This window comes from Rhinolophus ferrumequinum, chromosome 23, assembly GCF_004115265.2.
Source record: "Rhinolophus ferrumequinum isolate MPI-CBG mRhiFer1 chromosome 23, mRhiFer1_v1.p, whole genome shotgun sequence".
Taxonomy (NCBI): Eukaryota; Metazoa; Chordata; class Mammalia; order Chiroptera; family Rhinolophidae; genus Rhinolophus; species Rhinolophus ferrumequinum.
Window position 1 is genome coordinate 13,190,964 of NC_046306.1, and position 21,205 is coordinate 13,212,168.

General features: G+C 51.6%; 1 protein-coding gene across 3 annotated transcripts in view; it reads right to left on the bottom strand.

The window, feature by feature from the left end:
- HNF4A (hepatocyte nuclear factor 4 alpha) overlaps positions 1-21,205 on the bottom strand; it is a 58,395-nt gene that overhangs the window by 4,133 nt on the left and 33,057 nt on the right. Inside the window, exons 1-8 of one of the 3 annotated variants that reach the window (XM_033094417.1) lie at positions 20,626-20,787; positions 16,458-16,632; positions 15,204-15,298; positions 9,830-9,936; positions 9,008-9,163; positions 5,628-5,715; positions 4,595-4,750; positions 1,351-1,587 (exon numbers count right to left, since the gene is read on the bottom strand). In XM_033094417.1, the coding sequence (XP_032950308.1) occupies positions 1,351-1,587; positions 4,595-4,750; positions 5,628-5,715; positions 9,008-9,163; positions 9,830-9,936; positions 15,204-15,298; positions 16,458-16,632; positions 20,626-20,740 (1,129 nt within the window). In that variant the 5' untranslated portion in view covers positions 20,741-20,787. Of the gene's footprint in view, positions 1-1,350; positions 1,588-4,594; positions 4,751-5,627; positions 5,716-9,007; positions 9,164-9,829; positions 9,937-15,203; positions 15,299-16,457; positions 16,633-20,625; positions 20,891-21,205 lie in introns of those variants that run through there. The other 2 variants (XM_033094418.1, XM_033094419.1) reach the window with 2 other exon arrangements.

The following is a 21,205-nucleotide window of genomic DNA, read 5'->3' on the forward strand; positions in this document are numbered from 1 at the left end:
TTAACATCATGAAATGCTGGGTCCTCCCTAAAACACGCTCTTCCCTTGGGTTCCGGGATTTCCCTGGCTTTGCTCCTGCCCCCTGGCTAGTCTCCTTCCAGGCACCTAATTGCCGATCGTCATGGAGCAGCCTTTCCTCCTGAGCTTTGGGCTTGTGTTTGAGCAACAGACTCAAACATCCAACTGCTGCCTTGATAACCCAACTCGGATACCGTAAGCTAAGTCATCTTAACTTCACTAACGTCTAAAATAGATCTCTTGGTTCATCTCTCACCACCACCACCATACCCAGTCTCAAACTGGTTTGGTTTGGTTTGGTTTGGTTTCCATTCTTCCCCATCTCGGTCAATTACCCCACCAGTATTCCTGTTCCTCAGAGCAAAAACTTAGGGTTCATCCTCCACTCTTCCCCTTCCCTCACTCCCCACATCTGCTCGACCAGCAAATCCTGTGGGTTCTTCCTCCAAATAGACGATCGAGGTGATCTCTGCTGCTGAATTTCCATGATGCCCTAGTCCAAGGCCCCATCGTCCTTCCCCTGACCGGAGACAATAATATTCTCAGGGGTCTCCTGCCTCTACTTTCTACCCCGCAAGCCAGAGAGTAATCTGTTTAAAACACTCGTCTTACAAGATTTTCACTCTTCTTACAATAGTGGCATGAGAATAAAATCTCAATTTCTGACCCTGGCCTACAGAACGATATGCTTATCATTTTGTTTCTGCCCGATCTCCGTCTTCATCTCATGCAGCTCCTCCCATCTCCTAGCCTTATCATTCTCTCTCGAACGCCCTAACCTCTCCTGCCTCTGAAATTTTGGATTAGTTATTCCTGCCTGGAATGTTTTTCTTTTGACTTTTAAATGTTCTATTTCCTTTCATCTATCAGATCTAAGTACAAAAGCCACCACTTCAGAGAGGACTCCCTTGGCAAACCTTTCGGTGACACTCTATTGTTTTAGCTGGCTATTTGAAATTCTGTAATTACTCTCTCTATTATATACTTCATTACTGTCTGTTCCCACGAGCCCTGATACACACATGCATGCACACACACTCACACCTTCACACACAACCTCCAGGAGGGCAGAGACCGTGTTCTCTGCTGAATCTCCAGCACTTAGAATAGTGACTGACACACTCTCGGTTCTCAGGGCTTGAATAAATGGACGATTGTCCCCATTTTCCTGATGAGGAAACTGAGGCTCTGGTCGATCAAAGGATTTGCCCAAAGCCACAGAGTGAGGAAATGATGGAACTGAGAGGCGAGTCCAGGTCTGCACGAGGCTTGCGTCCTGGGGAGCCCCTTGCCCCCGCCCACCTCTCAGCCCCTCCTGGGCCCGGCACGGACCTCCCAGCAGCATCTCCTGCAGCAGGTTGTCGATCTTGGCCATGCCGAAGAGCTTGATGAACTGGATCTGCTCGATCATCTGCCAGGTGATGCTCTGCAGGGTGGGGAGCAGCAGCAGCAGCTCGCCGAAACGGCCCCGCGAGTCGTACTGGCGGTCGTTGATGTAGTCCTCCAAGCTCACCTGCACCTGCGAGCGCAGCCGCTTGATCTTGCCTGGGTCGCTCAACCCCTTGGCATCTGCAACGGGCGGGGGTGGGCAAGAGAGGGCAGCAGGGCCCAGCTGCAGCATCTGAGGAGTCAGGACCCTGACCTTCCCTGACTCCTGGGGCCCTGATAGGGGGCCTAGTGGTCCAAGGTCACATCGGGTGTCCCCAGCAGTGCTGGGATTCAGGGTCCCCAAGAAACAGGGAACACGAGCGCAAACTGTAGCTTCCTGGACGCAGACTGAAAAGTATCTCTGTCACATTTCCTAAGATGCAGAACCAGGAGAAGGGAGTGGGCATGGAGGGCAGGACTTCAGGAACTGCCCAAGAGGGCACCTAACAACCTCCTCATTGCACACGGGGAAACTGAGGCACAGAGCAGGGAAAAGACTTGGCCCAGGTCACACATACAGTTGTGGGCAGATTTAGGATGTGGACTTGGGGTTCCTGACTCACAGTTGGGGTCCCACTGTCCAGACCTCAGCACACTCTGCTTCTGCTGCCTTCGAATAGTCTCCCTGCTTCTTTGCTCCTTTGTCTGTGTCATCTAATGGTCTCAGCTTCCGTTTCACCTCCTCCAGGAAGCCTTCTCCATTTCATCCACCCAAGTCTGCATTATAAGTGTCTATCATGTCCCCAAATTTCTGTACCTCTTCCGTGACTAGTGACCACACAGGATGCAATTGTTTCTTCCACTAAACTGAGCTCTGTGCAGGCAGACATATGTCTCATTTGTCATTTGAAACCTAGCACCATGTATAGAATAGATAAATAAAGGGATGGGTAGGTGGATGGAAGGATAAATGAGTGGCAAAAAATATCAATGGATAAATTCTAGAACCTTAACCTCAAGAAGGTCATCCAATAGATAATCTCAAACTTCATGGAGGTAATGCATTTATATCCTAAAGTGAGTGGCCGAAAGAGAATTTCACCCACATTTCCAGTCCAGGGCTCTCTCCACTGAACGATGTTTGTGAAGTCTTTTATTCAGTCAACGAACATTAATCGAGCACCACCTACATGACTTGAGTCCTGCACATTTTACTGAGCAATTAGTCTGTCTAGCCCCATGCTGAGCACTGCAGGGAATACAGCCTGGGCCAGGCTCTCAAGGAAGCTAGAACTAAAACTCTTACCCTTTAGAAAATGGGGAATAGTGTGTGGTGGGTAAGAACGTGGGCTTGAGCGTTGCATAGTCTGAAGTTCAAATGCGAGTTCTGCCATTTCCTGATTGTATGACCTTGGGCAAATTAATCAATCTCTCTGTGCCTCAGTTTTCTAATCTGCAAAATGGGGATACTAACAATTCCTACCTCACAGGTATCATGTTGCAAGTAATACATGAGATAACCCACATAGAGTGTTTAGAACGGTGCTTTGGTGAGCGTTTCACAAATGGTGGGCATGCCCCTCTTCCTTACTGTTACTACTAGAGGTGATCTGCTTGCAGGGGAAGCCTAGCACTAAGGATAGTGCCTGGCACACAGTAGGTCTTCTCTAACATGTAAGCGGGAAGGAAGCAAGCGAGCCTTTGGGGGCCCAGGCATCTTGACAGTGTGAAATAAAATCAGACTTTGCACAAAGACATAATCAAAAGGATATTTTTATAAAAATGAAGGTGGAAAGTCAGTAGGTGGAATGGAAAGAAGAGAATCGAGAGCTGAAGGAAAGGGTGGGCATGCAATACAGTAGTCCCCCCTTATCTGCAGGGGATACATTCCAAGACCCCCAGTGGATGCCTGAAACCACAAATAGTACTGAGCCCTATATATATGATGTTTTTTCCTATACATTCATACCTACCTACCTGGCATGAAGTTTAACTTATAAATTAGGCACAGTAAGAGATTAACAAAAATAATTAGTAATAAAATACAATAATTATAACTATATGCTGTGATAAAAGTTATGTGAATGTGGTCTCTCTCTCTCTTAAAATATCTTACTGTATTATACTCACCTTTTCACTTAAAGGAAGCACTTTACGGCTTCTCTTTGGCATGTCTGGACTGCCAGCATCACTACGCTTGTGCTTTGGGGCCACTATTAAGTAAAAGAAGGATTAACTGAACACAAGCACTGCAGTACTGGGGCAATTGACCTGATAACCAAGTGATCTGATAACTAAGTGACTAACAGGCAGACAGCATATGCAGCGTGAATATGCTAGACAAAGGGATGATTCACATCCTGGCAGGATGGAGCAGGAGATTTCATCACGCTACTCAGAACAACGCATAATTTCAAACTTAGGAATTGTTTATTTCTGGAATTTTTCATTTAGTATTTTCAGACTGAGATTGACCGCAGGTAAGTGAAATCACAAGAAGCAAAACTGTGGATAAGGGGGACCACTGTATCTCCATCCAGCTTAGTGAAGGGTTAGAAGATACAGCCTACAGTTGACAGGACAAGAAATAAAGGCATAAGCACATAACAACATTATAAAGACAATCAATAGAGACACTAAAATAGCCATAAAAATATATTAAGAGAATGAGGGAGAGAGGATGGAATGGTGGTAGAGGAAAGGGAAGTCGTCCACTAACACAGGAGGAAAAATACAATCTAAAAGAGATAAATCAAGAAAGAGCAGGCTTAGCTTTTTATTTAGAGCTCAACTGCCAGAAGAAACCATTAAAGGAATCAGAATTGGTTCCCCCTGAGGAATTGGCTTTCGCAGGAAAAGTAGGGTGGGAAGGATTATTTGCATTTGAAGTATGCGCAGATATTGTTTTGATAAAATGTTTTGAGAAAAAGATGAAAGGAAAGGAAAGAAAAGGAAGACGGGAGGTAAGGGGAGAGAAGGAAGGGAAAAGAGGGAAAGAAAAAAATCCAAGGCTCTGGAGTCAGTGTACCCTGTCAGGTCATATCATCCCTTCGAACCTTGATTTCCCTCATCTGTTAAATGGAGCTAATAAAATGACCTTTCCGGGTTGTGGTACTAAAGAGATGAGGTTGTGAACTCAGGGTATGTAACTCAATAGAAGTTACAGAGGGTCTGGAGCATCAAGGATGGGTGGGCGTGTGGACTGTACCTGGGTCAAAGAAGATGATGGCTTTGAGGCAGGCGTACTCATTGTCATCGATCTGCAGCTCCTGGAAAGGCAGCACCAGCTCATCGAGGATGCGCATGGACACTCGGCTCATTTCTGCCAGCTCCGGGCAGTGCCGCGGGATGATGTAGTCATTGCCTGGATGGGTTGGGAAGGAGAGGGGATGAGGAAGCCATCTTGGGTGTACCCCTTGACCCTAGCTTTGGACAGGCCCTGCCCTTTGCAGTTACCGTGCAGCCCATGGGAGGAAATGCCCCATGGGGATTGCCATGCCCATTTTACAGATGATGAAACTGAGGCCCAGATTTAAAGGAATGAGTTGCCTGAAGTCATTGGACTGGGCTGGATCCTGGCTTTCTAGGACCCTTTCACATCATCCAAGCTCCATTCTCCAATAGAACCCACAAGACTGATGACATTCAAGGCTCATTTGGGAAGCACCAAAGCATCAAGGGTAAGAGCCCAGATTCTGGAATTAGACTGCCCAGGCTGAATAGTGGTTATACCACTAACTAGCCAGATATATCTGGATAAATTACCTTCTTTACCTCAGTTTTTTCATCTGTAAAATGGGGATAAATAATAGTGCTTACCTCGTAGGGTTGTTGCACAAAAGGAGTTAATGTTTGTAAAGTATTTAGACTAGTATCTGGTCCATAATGTGATCTATATAAGCATTTAGATAATAAATGAACATGCCATGAAGGCATAAGTGACATGGGCTGAGGTTTGTGTCGTAACTGGCTGCCTCTTGTTTCTACTCCAGAAAGCACATCAGAATGCACGGTCATTCCAGGGACAACCCTGACTGTGCTTGAACTGCAATGCTGGGAAACTTCAATTCCTTGCGTCTTATATTTCCTTGCAGTACCCAGTTGAGGACACTGAGGACAGGGCCATTTGTGATCTGTCTCCTTCGCCCCTGCATGCCACCATGGACCTCTCCTGTGCCCAGGTGGGTTCCACACTGGGAATGCCCTCTGTGGAGCCCTAGCTGGACTGGTAGCCCCCTCACCTAGCAGCAGAACGTCCTTGAACACCATGGATCGCTTGGTGGCTCCAAGCAGCAGGTGCTCGCCAGCATGGGCTCTGAGCAGGGCCACCTGGAAGAGAGAAGGGACGGGGTCTGGCATCTGCACCCCTGGAAGACTGCTCCCCGCCACCTCGATGACCCTGGGCAAGGCAGCTGCAGGCTTCCCTTTGCCTTTACCTGTCTGCACTATAACATGGGCATCAGAACACTGCTGCCTTCTTCCCATAACTGATAAAGCCAGGGACCTGGAAATGATTCAGCAGGAACCGGAAGGGGAAAGAACATGTACTCAGAGACAGGAGACCGAATGCTGACTTTGTCCTTGAACTCTGGTGTCCTTGGGTAAGTCGCCATTCTCCTCTACTCCTCCCTTGGGTTCCTGGTGAGACTGTGACAACCTTCTGGATGTGTTTTTTCAGGAGAGACTCAAATGCTTTCATCAGACTCTAAAGAGGGCCTATGACACCCAAAATTCTGAAAGCTGCGGGTCCCGAGTTCCTACCCATGGACCAGGTATGAAAGATTATGAAGAGTGTTTCATAAAAATGCAGATTCTTAAGCCCTCCTCCCAGGGACTCTAATTCTGTATATATGGCATGGGCCCAAGGATCTGTATTTGACAAGCTCCCCACTGGATTCTGATGTGCGCTTATGTTTGGGCAATCACTACTGCAGAAGATCTCCAGGTCATCTGCCCACTTGATATTCTAAGATTCTAGGATTCTGAGAGTGAATTACAAGAATTCGGACATGGATGCTGGTTCCCAAGGCCAAGGCAGGAGCACTGGTCCTTGGCAGGGGATGAGCTTGACAGACCCCTTCCCTTGCCTTGGAAGACAAGTCCGAGGTTGGAGCCCAGCCAACTCATGGGAGGACATCACCTGCCCTTGCAGAACCAACTGCTTCAGTGCTTGCATGAGGACCAAAGGATGGGCTGGTAAAAACAGTGGGAGGCTGGTAGCTTCCAGGGTCTTATCTGCAAGGCTGGGTTAAGGAGTTTGGAGGGTGTTTAGCAGGCTACACTATGAAGTAAAAATGCTTTTGATCATTAATTCATTTGAATGTTCATTCTTTCAATCATCACATGTTTAGTGCCTACTAAGTGACACAATAGTGAAAGGGAAAACAAGGAGGGAGGGAGAGAAGGAGGGAGAAAGAAAGGGAAGAAGAAAGGTAGGTGAGGGTTATTCGAGTATAATGAAGAGCAACGGGGCAGGAGTGACTACATTAGACGGGGAAGTCAGAGACGGCCTCTCTAAGGAGGCCTTAGAAATTATTCTGAGGCACCTAGAAAGCATTCAATAAATATTTGTTTGAAGGAAGGCAGGAAGGAATGAGTGAATGAACAAACTACGTAACGTCCTCTCCAGATCTAGTCCCTCCTGGGCATCCACCTGTCCTTCCCTCACCTGTTCCTTGTGGGGATGACAGGAAAAGAGGAGAAATGGCAAACAGCCTCGGAGGTTACAGTCTACTTCCCGTGAGCAGAACAAAGAAAGGCCAAGGATGCTTATGACGGGCGCTTCCCATACCCCGGGGACGGGGCCGGGCCCTTGTCACTTAGCTCAGTGGCTCTCAAACCGCGAGGCCGAGGACCTGGCCTCAAATCCCAGCTCCGTGGCCACCTTGCTCTGTGACTTGGGCAAATCACTTTCCCTCTCTAGGCCTCAGTCCCCTTATCCAATGCTACCCAGACTTCTAGGTTTCAATGGATTGATGGCCAGACAAATCAAGAAGCAAACAAACTTGGAAGGTCATTCCTGGGGCAATGTCAATAGATTTGGGGTATCCTTGGGAGGACAATGCCCCCCCCCAATCTCGTAGTGTGCCCCACCATCTCAGGCAAGACAAGCTCCTTATACACCATGAATGGGGAGCTGGGAACCCTCCTAGCCCCGGGTCCGGCCCCCTGACATGGCGGCTATTCTGAGGCTGGGGAGGTGCAGGGGGGGTGTTAATGATTGTCTTGTGTTTTTGGCCACCCATCACTGCTCTCTGAGAATGCTCTGAGCCCCAGCCAGGGAGGTTTGGGTGGGAAATCGAGGTTAACAATTGCTCAGCTTGGGGGTATCTTGTTGCCCTGCTGAGTCCCTGGGAAGGAACAGGGGGGATTAAACATTAATGCAGACTCTCCAGCAGAGGGGACCAGGGCCAGAACACGAGGAACAGGGGAGAAGGCAGGGGCAGCTCGGCCAGGATCCCTGCCCTGTCATCCCTTCCAAAGCCAGAAGAATCCGTGTGAAAGGGTGTCTGATCCAGCCGCCAGCGCGAGGCTGAGGACCAACCGCACCAGTGTTTGCACAGCGTGTCCCACTGTGAGATACTAATAGGTGTTCCAGGAGAGTCTGGGCATCAAAGGAGTTTCAGGAGCCCTGAGTCCCACAGAGTTCAACAGCTGCCTTGCTTGTAGGACTTCTCAGAAACTTTAATCGACTGAGATGTATTGCTAGTCTTTTGTGTAAATGTGCAAAACCGAGAAGCAAACGCCCCAGGAGCTGATGTCTGGGGCCTGTCCACTTGTGCCCCAGAGCGTCCCTCAGAGCTGAGAAGGTGACCCAGCCCCGCTATCCTTTCCCAGATAGGGAAAACGGCTGCAGAGGCCTCAGGGGTGCCTGGGCAGGGGCTATCATTTGCAGTATCTCAGAAACTCATTTGTCCTCGGACTCCCCTGCCTGCCACCAGCCCCCTTGGACCCCCTGAGACATTTTTGGTATTCTACAAAATGTACTTTGAGAAATAAAATGCTGATTTAATCCACCTTGGTGGGAAATAAGGAAGAAACTGAGTTCGGGAAGCCAGCTGTGGCCCGGGCACTGTGTAGGTGAGCACTACATGACTTACACTTTTCAAAATGGTAATATCGTCAGTCTTTCCAACAACTTTCTGAAGCAGGTATTATATAATTTTCACTTTACAGATAAGAAAACTGAGACTCAGAGACAGGGAGTAATTTGTCTAAGATCACACAGAGAACCAGTCTTAAAACTAGGGCTCAAGCCCAAATCTCCTGATCTCTGGCCCTGGGCCCGTCAACAGCCCCCCAGAGAGGGGCCCCGTGCAGTGGCACAGTGGCTAGGAGCCTGAACTTTGGAACTTGCCTGCTTGGTTCTAATCCCAGCTTTGCTGGATACTAGCTGTGTGACCTTGAGCAAGTTACTTAACCTCTCTGTGCCCCAGTTTCCTCGCCTATAAGATGGAAATAATAACACTACCTCAGAGGGGTGTTGGAGGGATTAAATGAGTTAATATTTGCAAAGTGATTTAAACAAGTAAAATCAAACCAGTCCAAGGTTATATCCCAGGTAGCCAGTGTCCCCCCTGCCCAGTGTCCCCCCTGCCTGCAGTCCATTTCTGCCCCTCACCTGGTCATCCAGGGGAAGCTCGCAGAACGCCGGGATGTACTTGGCCCACTCGACGAGCACCAGCAGCTGCTCCTTCATGGACTCGCACACGTCTGCAATGCTGGCAATCTTCTTGGCCCGAATGTCTCCATTGATCCCAGAGACAGGGGAGGTGATCTGGGGTGAGACAAAGGAAAATGCTGGAGAAGGCCAGACGCTGCACAGATAATTGCCCTGTCTGGAAAAGGGGAAACGGGCTATGGGTGCCTTCTCGGCTCTGGGGGAAGTTCAAGGGAAAATGGACAGAAGGAAGGAGAAGGCAGATGTGAGGGAGGAGGGCTCCCTCTGGGCCTTCACCTGCTGCCTGCCCCCACGTCCCCCTGTCTCCTTAGTACCTCAAGGAACCCCTCAGCCCTAGAGGAGAAGCAGGGCAAAAATCATCCTCCTCATCTAATAGATGAAGAAACCACAGCCCAGAGAGGTACTGTGACTTGCCCAAGGTCACACAGCAAGAGGTTGGCTGAGTCCCAGTTTAGTACCCTGTCCACTTATTCACTGCTGTTCTCTTGGGGCTAAGCTGATCTCAGGCCCTCGGTGAAAGCCAAGATCCTGCTTGGCCTACACAATGCAGGCCGCAGGATGACCTAGAAAGCACCCCAAAATGCCAGACCTGGGTTCATTTTGTCTTTGCTATTAAACTGGCTGTGTGACACTGGACTCAGTGTCCCTTCTGTGAGGCTCTTCTAGCTGCTGCTCCAGGACTTGGCTGGGGAGGACAGGATGGAGGTGAGACTCCTCTTCAGTGTGGGGGTTCCCCAGGTAGGTGGAGGGGTGCCCTGGTACCTGCTGGGACAGGACCTCGGCCTGCAGGAGCACATTGATGGAGGGCAGGCTGCTGTCCTCGTAGCTTGACCTGCGAGTGCTGATCCGGTCCCGCTCATTTTGGACGGCTGTGAGGATGGCAGAGAGAGGTGAGGAGGGAGGGCAGAGGTGCAGCAGACAGGAGGGCTGTCGCATGATGGATGAGGCGTGGGTGAGGTGCAAGGGGAGAGAGTTCAACCCAGAAAGAGATTCTGTGGGGCTATTCTGCAGCGAAGCGAGCACAGTTGGAGGTGGGAGTAGGAAGGGGGACTCCAGGGGACAGAGCCCAGATGAACATGTGGGAATCAGGGCAGATGGACTCTAACCCAGCTTGTGGAAGAACTTTCCAAGTGCCAGGACTGCCCCTACCACAACGTGGTGACTGCAGGAGTGATCCACCCGTCACTGGAGGCATGCAAGACCATGAGGACTTGGCAGAAGGTTTAAGGTGGGTCTTGAGCATTGAAGAAGGGCTCTGTCTAGATAACAGATTTCCAAGCTCTGTTTTGGAAAGGGTTCCTTTTTTCCCAGATGGAAGTGTGTAAAACAAGCAAAATAATTCCTCTGAGTGACATGAGATGGCTCAGGGTTTCCTGAACATGGAGGCAGAAGGCCTGGACAAGGAGGTCTGGAGGCCCCCACCTGCCCTAGAGGTCCCATCCACCAGCTGGAGCTGCATGTGCCCCAGACTAGCCTTTTCAGAGACAGCAGGGAAAGCCGCCTCCCTCCTGCCCCACTGCTGGGCTGTCTCCCAGGAACTCAGAGATCTGGGCCCTCTGTCCACAAGGGCCCCACACCCCACTGCACGTCCCCATCCGGGTCAGTCCTGGCCTTAGGTGTAAGATGGACCTTCTGCTTCCCTGGCCCTGGCCCCTGGAGTCTGAGAGGCTTCAATGTGGAATGAGGCCTGGGTGCAGCCGGAAGGAGGGAGGGCGAGGCGACAGGTGACCTGCTTCCTGTCCGGAATTGCCCCTCACTCTCTGCATGCTGACAGGAATTACCATCTCTCTCTGGGCCTCAGTTTCCTCACCTATAAGCTTGTCCGCCTGTAAGTCTTTCCTTTCTCTGGAACAGGCAGGTTTATTCTCCCACTCCTCAACCGGAAGTCACGTTCTACCTCTATTTCTGTCACATACCACCTCTGCTCACACCCCATGTGCTGTCAGGAACCCTTACAGAATCGATCCTTGGCTCCCACTCTGTCTGGGCCCTGCTTCTCTCCCCGGGAATGGTCCAGGCCCTCCTCACTGGTTGCTGTGCTTCTGGCCTTGCCCTTACCATCAGGGCACCTCTCAGAAGACAAAGGATCTGCTAACACGGAGCTCAGGTCATATCCCTCCATGAAAACCAGTGGCCTCCCCATCTCACAACTCCTCCCCGTGGCCCTTCCTCTCTGACCTCCTTCCCTCACTCTGTCCCCCAAACCTGCCCCCGCTGCTCCTTGGACACACCTTGTCACTCTCCATCAGGCCTGTTGCCGCTGCTGTTCCCACTGCCTGGAATCCTCTGTCGCCCATGGCTTAGCTGCTTCTTCATGCCACTCTTGTCTCTGTGCAAATGTTACCTTCTCACAGCCACCCCGTCTGACCAGCCTGTCTGAGGTGCCATTCCCTCCCATGTTCTGCCCTTTCTCCTGCTTTACTCTTCTGTTTGGCACATATTGTAGAATTCTTCGTTCACGTCTTTATTCTTTCTCCCTCTGAGAAGGAAAGCTCCAGAAAGCCACAACTTCATTCCTCTTATTCACTGTTGTGGCCCCAGCGACTAAAACAGAGCCTGGCGCACAGTAGGTGCTCAATAAATATATGTTGAGAGAGTGAAAGAAGGTGCTGAAGGAGACAAACTCTAATGCCTGGGAGCACCCTATGGCCTGTTTCTCGGGGGAATAGTGACCTCCCAGCTATTCAACTTTTTCTGGATTTCATATAGTGTTGAAATCAGAGAATGAAAGTCAGACAGTCTAAATGGGGCCTGGAGTCAGTGAGATAAAATAGAATTTCCAAGGTAAGAAATCTCTCCTGAGACCCACTGCCCTGCATGGGGCCAGCTCCTGGCACCAGGGCTCCCAGCCGGAATCCCGCCCTGCCCTGCCAACACCCCTCCCTCAGCGGCTGTCCACACCCGCAGGGGCGCCGAGTGGAGGCGGGCCGAATAAAAGGGCTGCTGTCAGCAGCTGCGGATTGGGTTCCTCAAGGTTAGGCTGGCCTTATCAGTGCCCGGCGCGAGCTCAGTCACGGAATGATGTTTTCCAAATGTTTGCTCAGTATTAGCAGGGTCGGGGACCTAATGTAACTTCTATTGAATATTAACCAACCTGGGCAGAGGCGGAGAGGAGGATGAGCCCGTCTTCTCAGAGAACCCCTGATGGGGGCTGGGCTTCCAAGGAAGGGTCCACCACCAACCTCCACCTCCTGCACCCTTGGCACTGCTTCCTGAGCTGGGTTTCTGATGCCAGGAGCTTGACACCAGCTGAGGCCCAGGTAGGTGTCAGGTTATAGGAAAGAATTCTCAGCCTGCTATTGGACCTTCTGTTGGGCCCACTGACCTCCAGATTTCTCCTCAGGGTCTCTGTCACTTTGGGGAACCCACTTCTGGCCAAGACTTACAGGCCTATGAGATTTGAAGCCCTTCCTTGTGGTCAAAAGGTCCTTTTGAGAATCTGGACCCGAGAAGATGCCTCCCACGCTGGGTGGGCCCAGGTTCACTCCCCAGAGCTTGGTGTCTGTCCAGCTCTAGGAACCTGAGTTCTAGTCCTGACTCCACCCTGGACCCAATCACGTCACCTTTCTGGCCTTAATTTCCCCATCTATAAAGTGGGTAGATTTGATGAACTCATATACACCTGGCTGGTCTCTAAGTTTTATGTTTGCAGCCCATGCCTTTGTGTCCTCGGGGATTACTTTCTAATTTTAAATATACATTTCAGGTGTACAACACTATAATTCGACATCTGTATACTCTACAGAGGGATCATCCTCAAAAGTCTAGGACCGTCCATTTCCACACAGTGGACTCCTCAGGGACCACTCTTGGGATTCAGGGCCCGCATCCCACTCAGGCCCTCAAGGAAGAGAAATGAAACCTTGTGCCAATTCTCCGGGTCCCCGAAGCTTCCACTGAGCAGCTCTCTTGGCTTTGGGAACGTCCCACCAGGCTGCAGACGGGTGGTGGGGCTATAAGACTTGGGTAGAACTAGTAGTACCCTCACTTCCCAGAGCCTGACCACCGTGGCAACTGACACTTTGCCATCCTGGCCGACTCTCAAAGCAACCAAGCAATACGTGCACGTGTCATGATCTTCCCGTTAACCCAGGCATGTAAATAAGCACCAGCATTTACTAGCCTGCACTGACTTGACATCGGCCAGTCATCCTATCCTCCTGGCATGAGGCCACCTTCCCTGAGCCAAGCAGCAATGGCTTTTTTCAAGGCTAAGCTACGGGAGAATGGCCTGGGGCTCTCACACCCCTTCCCCCCTGGCAACTCAGGGGGAGGAGCAGGGAACAAACATCACACATGTCCGGGTGTCTGTGGTGAGACTCACAGAGCTGGGAGGGATCACTACTGACCCCCTCCTTCCATAGGTGGGAAACCTGGAGTCCAGAAGGGGCAGAAACGTCCCTGAAGAGACCCATGTGAAAACGACTCTCGCTGTTTAATATGAGACATATATAAAGACTGACGGACCAGGCTACATACAGCCTAGAAAGGCTGCCAACCTTTTTCCAACCTGCCTGTCACAAGGTGTGAAATCTTAACACGAGAGATGCATTCTCTGGAACCTAAAATCTTAGGCTGTTGGGGTAATAGAATCACTATAGTATAATCGAATAGACTCTTAGACTTTAGTTCTCAATCTTTCTCTTGCCGCCAGCTGTGTATCACATGGCCATTTCTAACATTTCTCATTCCAGAGTGGTTCCCAGCTTGGAAGAGAGAAAGGCTCAACCCCAGGGAACAATGGGTTGGGGAGCGGTGGGGGATATTTGCCCTTTGAAAAAAGCCCTTGCCCCACTTTGAGCACCACTGAAATCTGGATGCTAGAATTGTGGTGTGGCGAGCAGGAAGGGCCTTGGAGAGCATTCACTCCTTCTTTGGGGTCAGGAGGACCAGGTTTGTCAATAGGACTCATGGGCTCAAACCAAGGCCCTGTCGGGACAACACAGAAGATATTTCCTAGGGAGGGGGCAGAGAAAACAGGGGCTCAGAGGCAGAGACAGGGGAGGGCTGCCCCTCCTTCTCAGTCGACTCAGGCAGGCTGGGTCCCAGGTTCCTGCTGTGGGGTGGGGTGGGGGTGGGGTGGGAGGTGCAGAGGACTGGACCAAGGGTTTGGCTGGCGTGCCACAGCTGCGGGCAAGAAGGGAAGGTCTGGGGACGGGTCCCAGGGCTGGGAAAGTTGAGTTGAGGGGAGAGGAAGACGAAGAGATTTGAAAATGAACTCAAGTTACTTTGGGAAGCAGTTAAAGGACTTTTGCTTCTTGAGCTTGGGCTGGAAACATTTTAAACATTCCTGAGGTCTTGGAGGGCCAAAGTAGGCAGCATGGAGGTGTCGTCCGAACAGCAATGAGCTCAAGTCTGAAGCTCTCAGTTCAAATGCCAGATCTTGCATTGATCAGCTGTGAGGCTGCAGGCAAGTTCCGGAATGATTCTGGGCCTTAGTTACTCCCTCCATGGAAAGGGGGAATAATAATTGTGCCAGCCACACAGGGTTGTCAGAAGAACAAAAGGAACTATCCATCGTGGGAAAGCCCAGCCCAGTGATGAGTGTCTGCTGGCAGCAGGAGGCCTGGAGAGACCGTAATAAATGTTGTGCCCTGGTCTTCCCCTCCTCCTCCACCCAGGATGAGTCTGGTGCCTTGTCCCCGTTCTCGGGAACATGAAAACTTTGGATCCCCTGATACTCAAAAATGAGAACTGAGGAACTGGGGCACTTGTCCCTGGAACAGGAAGCAGAGGAATAGAGCCTCCCCCCAGCCCCGCCTCCATATTTACTCCGTCTGGGTGGTGGGTACATGGATATTTGTAATGTCCTCCTCTACACTTTTCCTAACGTTTGAAATAGTAGATCAAGAAAACACCCCGACTTGGTTGCCTTGTAGTGGTGAAGGCAGGCAGGAGTGGTGGTGGCTGGGAACCAAGTAGCTGAGAGTGGGAGCTTATCTCTTCAAATTTTTCTCAAGACCAAGCCCAGCCCCTCCCTATGGTCAGATTTCCAGGCCCTTCCTCCTCTCAGCCATCAGCCAGTCACCTTGGGGCCTGTCACCAAGTCATAAAGCTGTGGCTGCAGTTGTAAATGACTGTGGGAGCCGTGGGTGCAGCTGGGGCAGTGGGGTGGTGGGGCAGGGACGAGGCTCACCTTCCTTCTTCATGCCAGCCCGGAAGCACTTCTTGAGCCTGCAGTAGCGGCACTGGTTCCTCTTGTCTTTGTCCACCACGCACTGCCGACTAAACCTGGGGAGGGCTTTGGACGGTTGGATGGGGAAGCGACAGCCCACCCCTCCCGTTCCCAGGACTGAGCTGGAACCCTGGCCATCTGGTTGACCCCCAGGCTCCTCACTCTAACCCTTCATTCCAGGAGTTCTCCTGCTAACCAAAAGCAAGGCTCTACGGACTCTGTAAGAGTCCAACCCTTCCTACTGAATGTGAGGAAACTGAGGCTCCGAGGGGCCATGTGTAGACCCGGATCACTCAGCCTGGTGGTAGAGCCAAGTTGGGGATCACAGCCCTTTGAGTATCAAAGCACTGCTATTTCCACCACATCCTGAAACAGCCCAGAGTCCAGAGTGGGCTCCTGGTTATGGCTCGGAGTAAACTCTTGGTCCACATGAGCCACTCTGTGGAGGGGGTATAAGCAGAGGCAGTGCCCACAGTGGTTATGGGTGGGGCCCTGAGCATCAATAGGGTTTTGCCATTCATTCAAGCTGGGTGACCTTGGGCAAATTCCAAGTCCTGTCTAAGCCACGGCTTCCTCATCTATCAAGTGGGAATAATAATAGCAACCACCTCAGTGGGACGTTGACAGGTGAAAATGAGCTAATACGTGGATCGAGATTGGCACATATCTGCACATGGCAAGTGCTCGTAACTAACAACTGCTATTATTTTATTATTGTTGTCACTCGGAACAGGAGATGCTTTGAAGGGGGGATCTCTGAGGCTTTGAGAAGCCCTTGGGGTAGGTGAAAGGGCCTGGGGCCAATGCCCTATTTGCCCTAGGAAAAGCACCATCTTGGAGGATGCACCCCATCCTCCAAGGCTTTGGAGGAGCCTTGATCGTAAGCCTCATGGATCCTCATTTGCTAAATAGGAAAAATAAAATGGGGTTGTAGGATCAGTTAAATATATACTGCGAAGACTTACTACGGTGTCTGCATATAGAAAGTGATCAGTAAAGGGCAGCTGATAGCTATATGATCAGTGAATGAGATTCCTAGAATAATTGTTCCCATCTGGATCCACAAGGCCTAAGAAACCGGAAGAGGCTTGAAGGCCTTGAAGGGCAGATGCTTCTGGGACCTAGGCAGGGAGAAGACAGACCCTGGGGAACATTAGCCCGACTGCACCCACTTTCCAGCTGGAAAAATCAAGGCCCTGAGCAGGGGCTCCTCACCTGCAGGAGTACATGTGGTTCTTTCTCACGCTCCTCCGAAAGAAGCCCTTGCAGCCATCACAGCTTGAGGCACCGTAGTGTTTGCCTGTGGCCCGGTCCCCACAGATGGCGCACAGGGCGCTGAGACCCAGGTTGTTGGTCGCGTTGAGGTTGGCACCTTCTGATGGGGATGTGTCTGCATTAAAAGAGAAGAGTAAGGTCTCAGGAGTGACAGAAAGTCACCTTCCGGAGACCCTGTTCATCTGGTGGTTTAGGTTCACAAACCACTATGAGTGTTGTGGGGATTTCCCTAGGGCTTCAGCCTCAGCCAGACTTGAATGTTGTTCCAACTCCCTCCATGACCTCGGGCAAATCCCGTGACCTTTTGGAATCCCCCATTTTGCATCTCTAACTTGGGGATAGCTGTGACAGTGACTTCAGAAAGTCGTTCATGAGGGTCTGCTTCTGCCCGTGGTGAGTCTGCTAGCCCAGCTTTCTCTGAGAAGTAATGAAAACCTGGCTACCTTCTAGGATGTATCCGAACCTTACAGACCCTCACTGACTGGGCAGAAGGGGCTGTGGAAGGGACAAATACTCTCCCAGTGTCTGCCTGGAATCAGGTCCTGCCCTTCATTTCTCATTGAGTGACCAGGGTCTCAGCTTGGTGCCCAGGCGCCCTGCCAACTCTCCTGAGAAATGAGAAGACATGCACTAAGGGCAGTGGCTCACCTGCCCTCCTGGGAGGGTCATGGCAAGGATTTGGGCACTTCTTGAATACCTCCTGTCCCAGAGGCAAAAGCTACTGCATCCATATAAATGTGAGGAGGGGGATGAGAAGAAGGTGGCAAAGATCTTGGGTTGGGTGTTGGGGATCTTGGATCCTGGGTGCTAGTGCTCATGCTGCCACTCACTCACCTGTGACCTTGGGCAAGTTCCTTTTCCTTGCTTCAATTTCCCCTGGGCCTCAGTTTCCCTGCTATAAAGGGGAGCAACTGATCCAGTTGTTCTTAATTATTTTTTTTTTAAATTTCAGCAGCCAAACCCTCTTTTTGTAAGCAAATCTTCCATAAAGGATAGACCTCCTGGAGAAGATGATAAACGCGATGGCCCATCTCCCCCCACAATGCCAGCATGTCCACACCACACAAAGTCATAGACACACACACGGGTTCTCATAGAAAGACTGAATCCGACCTTGAATTCCTAAAGAGCGTCCAGTTAAGAATTGGAGAGGGGCATGGCATGGCAGTTAAGAGTACAAAGTCTGGAACCCTGCTGCCAAGTTTAAATCCCAGCTTGCCCACTTCTTAACCCTGTGATGTTGGCTGCATTAGTTTACGTCTGGCCTTCATGTCCTCGCTTGTAAAATAGGGAGCAGAATAATCCCCTAGGGCTGTTTTGGGGATTCAGTGAAGTACTTGGTACATGATAAGCACTTTATCAGCATTTGTGAAATAAAAACATTTGTGCAGAAGGAAACTCTCAGAGCAGATGGCTTCCAGCCTCCATGTACAAGCAGACACCGCTGCATTTCAACCTGCTGTCGCCTGGCTGAACATCTCCTAGACTCCTGACGGTGCCCGGGAGTGCAGCCCCCTCCACTTGGTGAATTATTCCTGGAGATGGGGATAATTGTTAAGCCACGTTGGTGCCCTTTCTCCCTCAGCCTCACCTCCCCGGACCCCTAAGAAGAGCTGACCCCACAAGTCCTGGCCATTCAGGTGGAGGCTGGGGGAAGGGACATTTACATCCTGGGTGCTGTCAAGTGGTCCTCACCCCTGGGGTCAGCTGATCCGCCCCATTCTCCAGGTGAGAACACCAAGGCTCAGAGAGGACAGGTGCTTACCCAGGATCATCACACCTCTGCTAAGTAGAGGAGCCAGATTTCTGGCCCAGGAGTGCTGGATGACTCTGGCCAGTGTTACCCTTGCTGGGGTTTCTGCTAGGGCGGCTGAAACTAAAACCCCCTGCTGCTGCTGCTGCTGCTGCTGCTGCTGCTGCTGCTGCTGCTGCTGAAACAGGGCTGGGGAGCAGGTCAGGAGCTATCCTTGGAGGCTTCGAGCTACCAGCCCAGGATGTGTGCCAAACATAACCCCAACTCTCAGACCACTTCAAATTCCACTGGGGAACATAGACCCTTCTTACAGATGCTCAGTGTTCCTGAGACAACCCATGTGGGGCCAGGACCAGTTACCAGTGCTAAGCTCTCAGGCGCCTTGTCTTATTTAATCCTCTGGTTAGCTTGGGGGGACAAGAGCTATTATTTATTCCCTTTTAACAGATGAGGAAACTGAGGGTCCGACAGGAAAATGGCTTGCCGAGTTCACACAGGTAGGAAGGATCTATGCCAGAATTCGAGCCCCGATCTTTCTGGCTCCAGAGCTGGAAGCTGTCCTGTCTTCATGCCATCCAGTCAAGGGCGTTGGCCTCTGCCTCGGGGGCACATGATTCCTGGGAGCTGGAGGCGTGGGCTCTGGAGGGGTGATAGGGCCAGCCCCAGGGAGCAACCCAGGCTGGGCAGTGGCCAGGAGAGTGACAGCACACGTTGTCCCAGTGGGGTCACAGGGCAGCAGCGTTTTGTTTATCATTTCCTGTGTGTTTTTCTCTCAGTTCCCTCACATACCCCCCCCCCAGACACTCCTAAAAGCCCACCTGCGAGCAGGTTTGGGGTGCTGAAGCCAATTTTCTAGAAGATACAGAGACCAGCAGAGGGGAGGTGACATGGCTAAGGTCACACAGAGAGTGGCAGGGGCCGGTGAGCAGCTGGTGAGACCAACCACAAGCAGTGCCCACTGACCACAGGCAGGGAAGTCACCTCTTTCTGGCGGAGCCACCAGTCTTACGGGCCTTGGCTGAAGCTGCAGAGCCATGGCAGGAAGGCAGGTGGCAGGCTGACCTCTGCTGGCTGCCACCCACTTCTCCTCTGAGGCTGACCTACCACCAGTTAGGGACCTTCCCCTCCTGAAACTTCCTGGCTTCCAAACCTCCTCCTTTCCCCCACTTCCTTGGGAAATAGAACCAGCATCACCCTCTTCAGATGTGCTCTGGGTGATGTGGGAGCGGAGGTATAAACCTGGGGAGAGACACACGTGAGCAACAGAATCTGCTCAGAGTCAAGGGGACATGTTGCCGATTTGACAAATGGCAACGTCAAAATCCTGCATATCTTGTCTGCGTAACTGTGTGCACTAGAGAGCACTGGTCCCCAGGGCAGGGATGTGCACAAAAGTACACAAGCAGGTACAAGCGGGGGCACGAGACAGAACGCCCATGCAGGACATAAGGAAGGCCCGGGGGCACACTTACAAATCCACATCCACAGCACATGTGTGCAAACAGCCACAGCCACATATACACACACTCGCTGCCGGTTATGTACATAAACAAGACAATCACAGGCCCCTCTGGAAACACCAACCAACACAGACCCACTCAGTGAACAAACACATGGAAATGGACACAGAACAGGCTCACACAAATGAGCGCACGCATGCAAATCGTTCACGCAGGCATACGGTTGCCAACACAGTACAACACCCACCTACCCACTTACACGGAAACACATGTGTGCACAGCAAGAGGCATCCACGGGCACACACCAACACACAACACACACACTGCTGACGGGTGTCTCATTTAGTAAAGCTTCCCTGAGAACTCCATTTTCTCTAAGTGGGGCGTTCACCCCAGGAAAGTCCCAAAGACACCCTGAAACACAGTTGCACCTCCATCTGCTGTCTCTAGGGTCTGGAAACCCCTTTCCCTCTCTCTGGACCTATACCCAAGCGGTGCAAGGAGGAGCCATATTGGACCCAATTATTGACACTGGATGCCGTGAGGGAGCGCACCGTCACGTCCCCGCTCCCAGTGACACACTGACTGGGAATGGCTTTGAGTGACCAGGGACCAGAAGGGCCTGACAGGAATACCTAGGACCTACTTTTGCTGGAGCTCTGCCCCTGCACTCCTTCCCTCACCCAGAATGCCTCTGGTCACTGTACCTGGGCACATCCGCTTCACCTGGCAACCCCTGTGCTGGCCTAAGGACCAACCTGCCATTGTCTACCATTCTCCTCCCAACCCCAAAACGGAGCGCCGCAGGCCTGCTCCCGTCCCTGGGCATATGTGCCCCCAAACTGGCACACCTGGGCACACCTGGGCACACCTGGGCACACCTGCCCCCACCTACCGTTGCCCATCGCCAACACCTGCACATTCTCAAATTCCAGGGTGGTGTAGGCGGGGTCCAGCGCGGCGCTGTAGTCAGCCATGTCCATGTCCACAAGGGTTTTGGAGAGGCGCATCCTCTCCCTCCACACCTCGGCCACGCGCCCTGCCCAGGGTGCCCACTCCGAAGGCTCCAGGCCGAGCCCTGGCCCCCGCCTTCCACCCTCCCACTGCGTCCTCCCAGGTGCACTCTCTGCCTTCCTGCCTTTCAAACTGTCCTCTGGGAGGATCTCCCTGGAGCCTCTGTGAAGGGGTGGAGGCTCTGCTGGGGAGGGGTGGGGGTTAATGGTTAATCGGCTCCCCCAGTGGTGGATTGTCGGGGCGGGGCTGCAAGGATTTGGCTGTTTGTCGGTTTCTGGTGGACGCCCGGGGTGCTATTATAACTGTGGGGGCCCTCACTCACCAATATTCAGTTACTGACTCTGCCAGATGGGAAGGCTAGCTCACCAGCACTCATGTGACCCCTGACTCAGCCACCCTCCAAGTCACTGTCACCCCAAGTCAAGTCTGACACACTCAGACACGGACAGCCCACCTCCAAG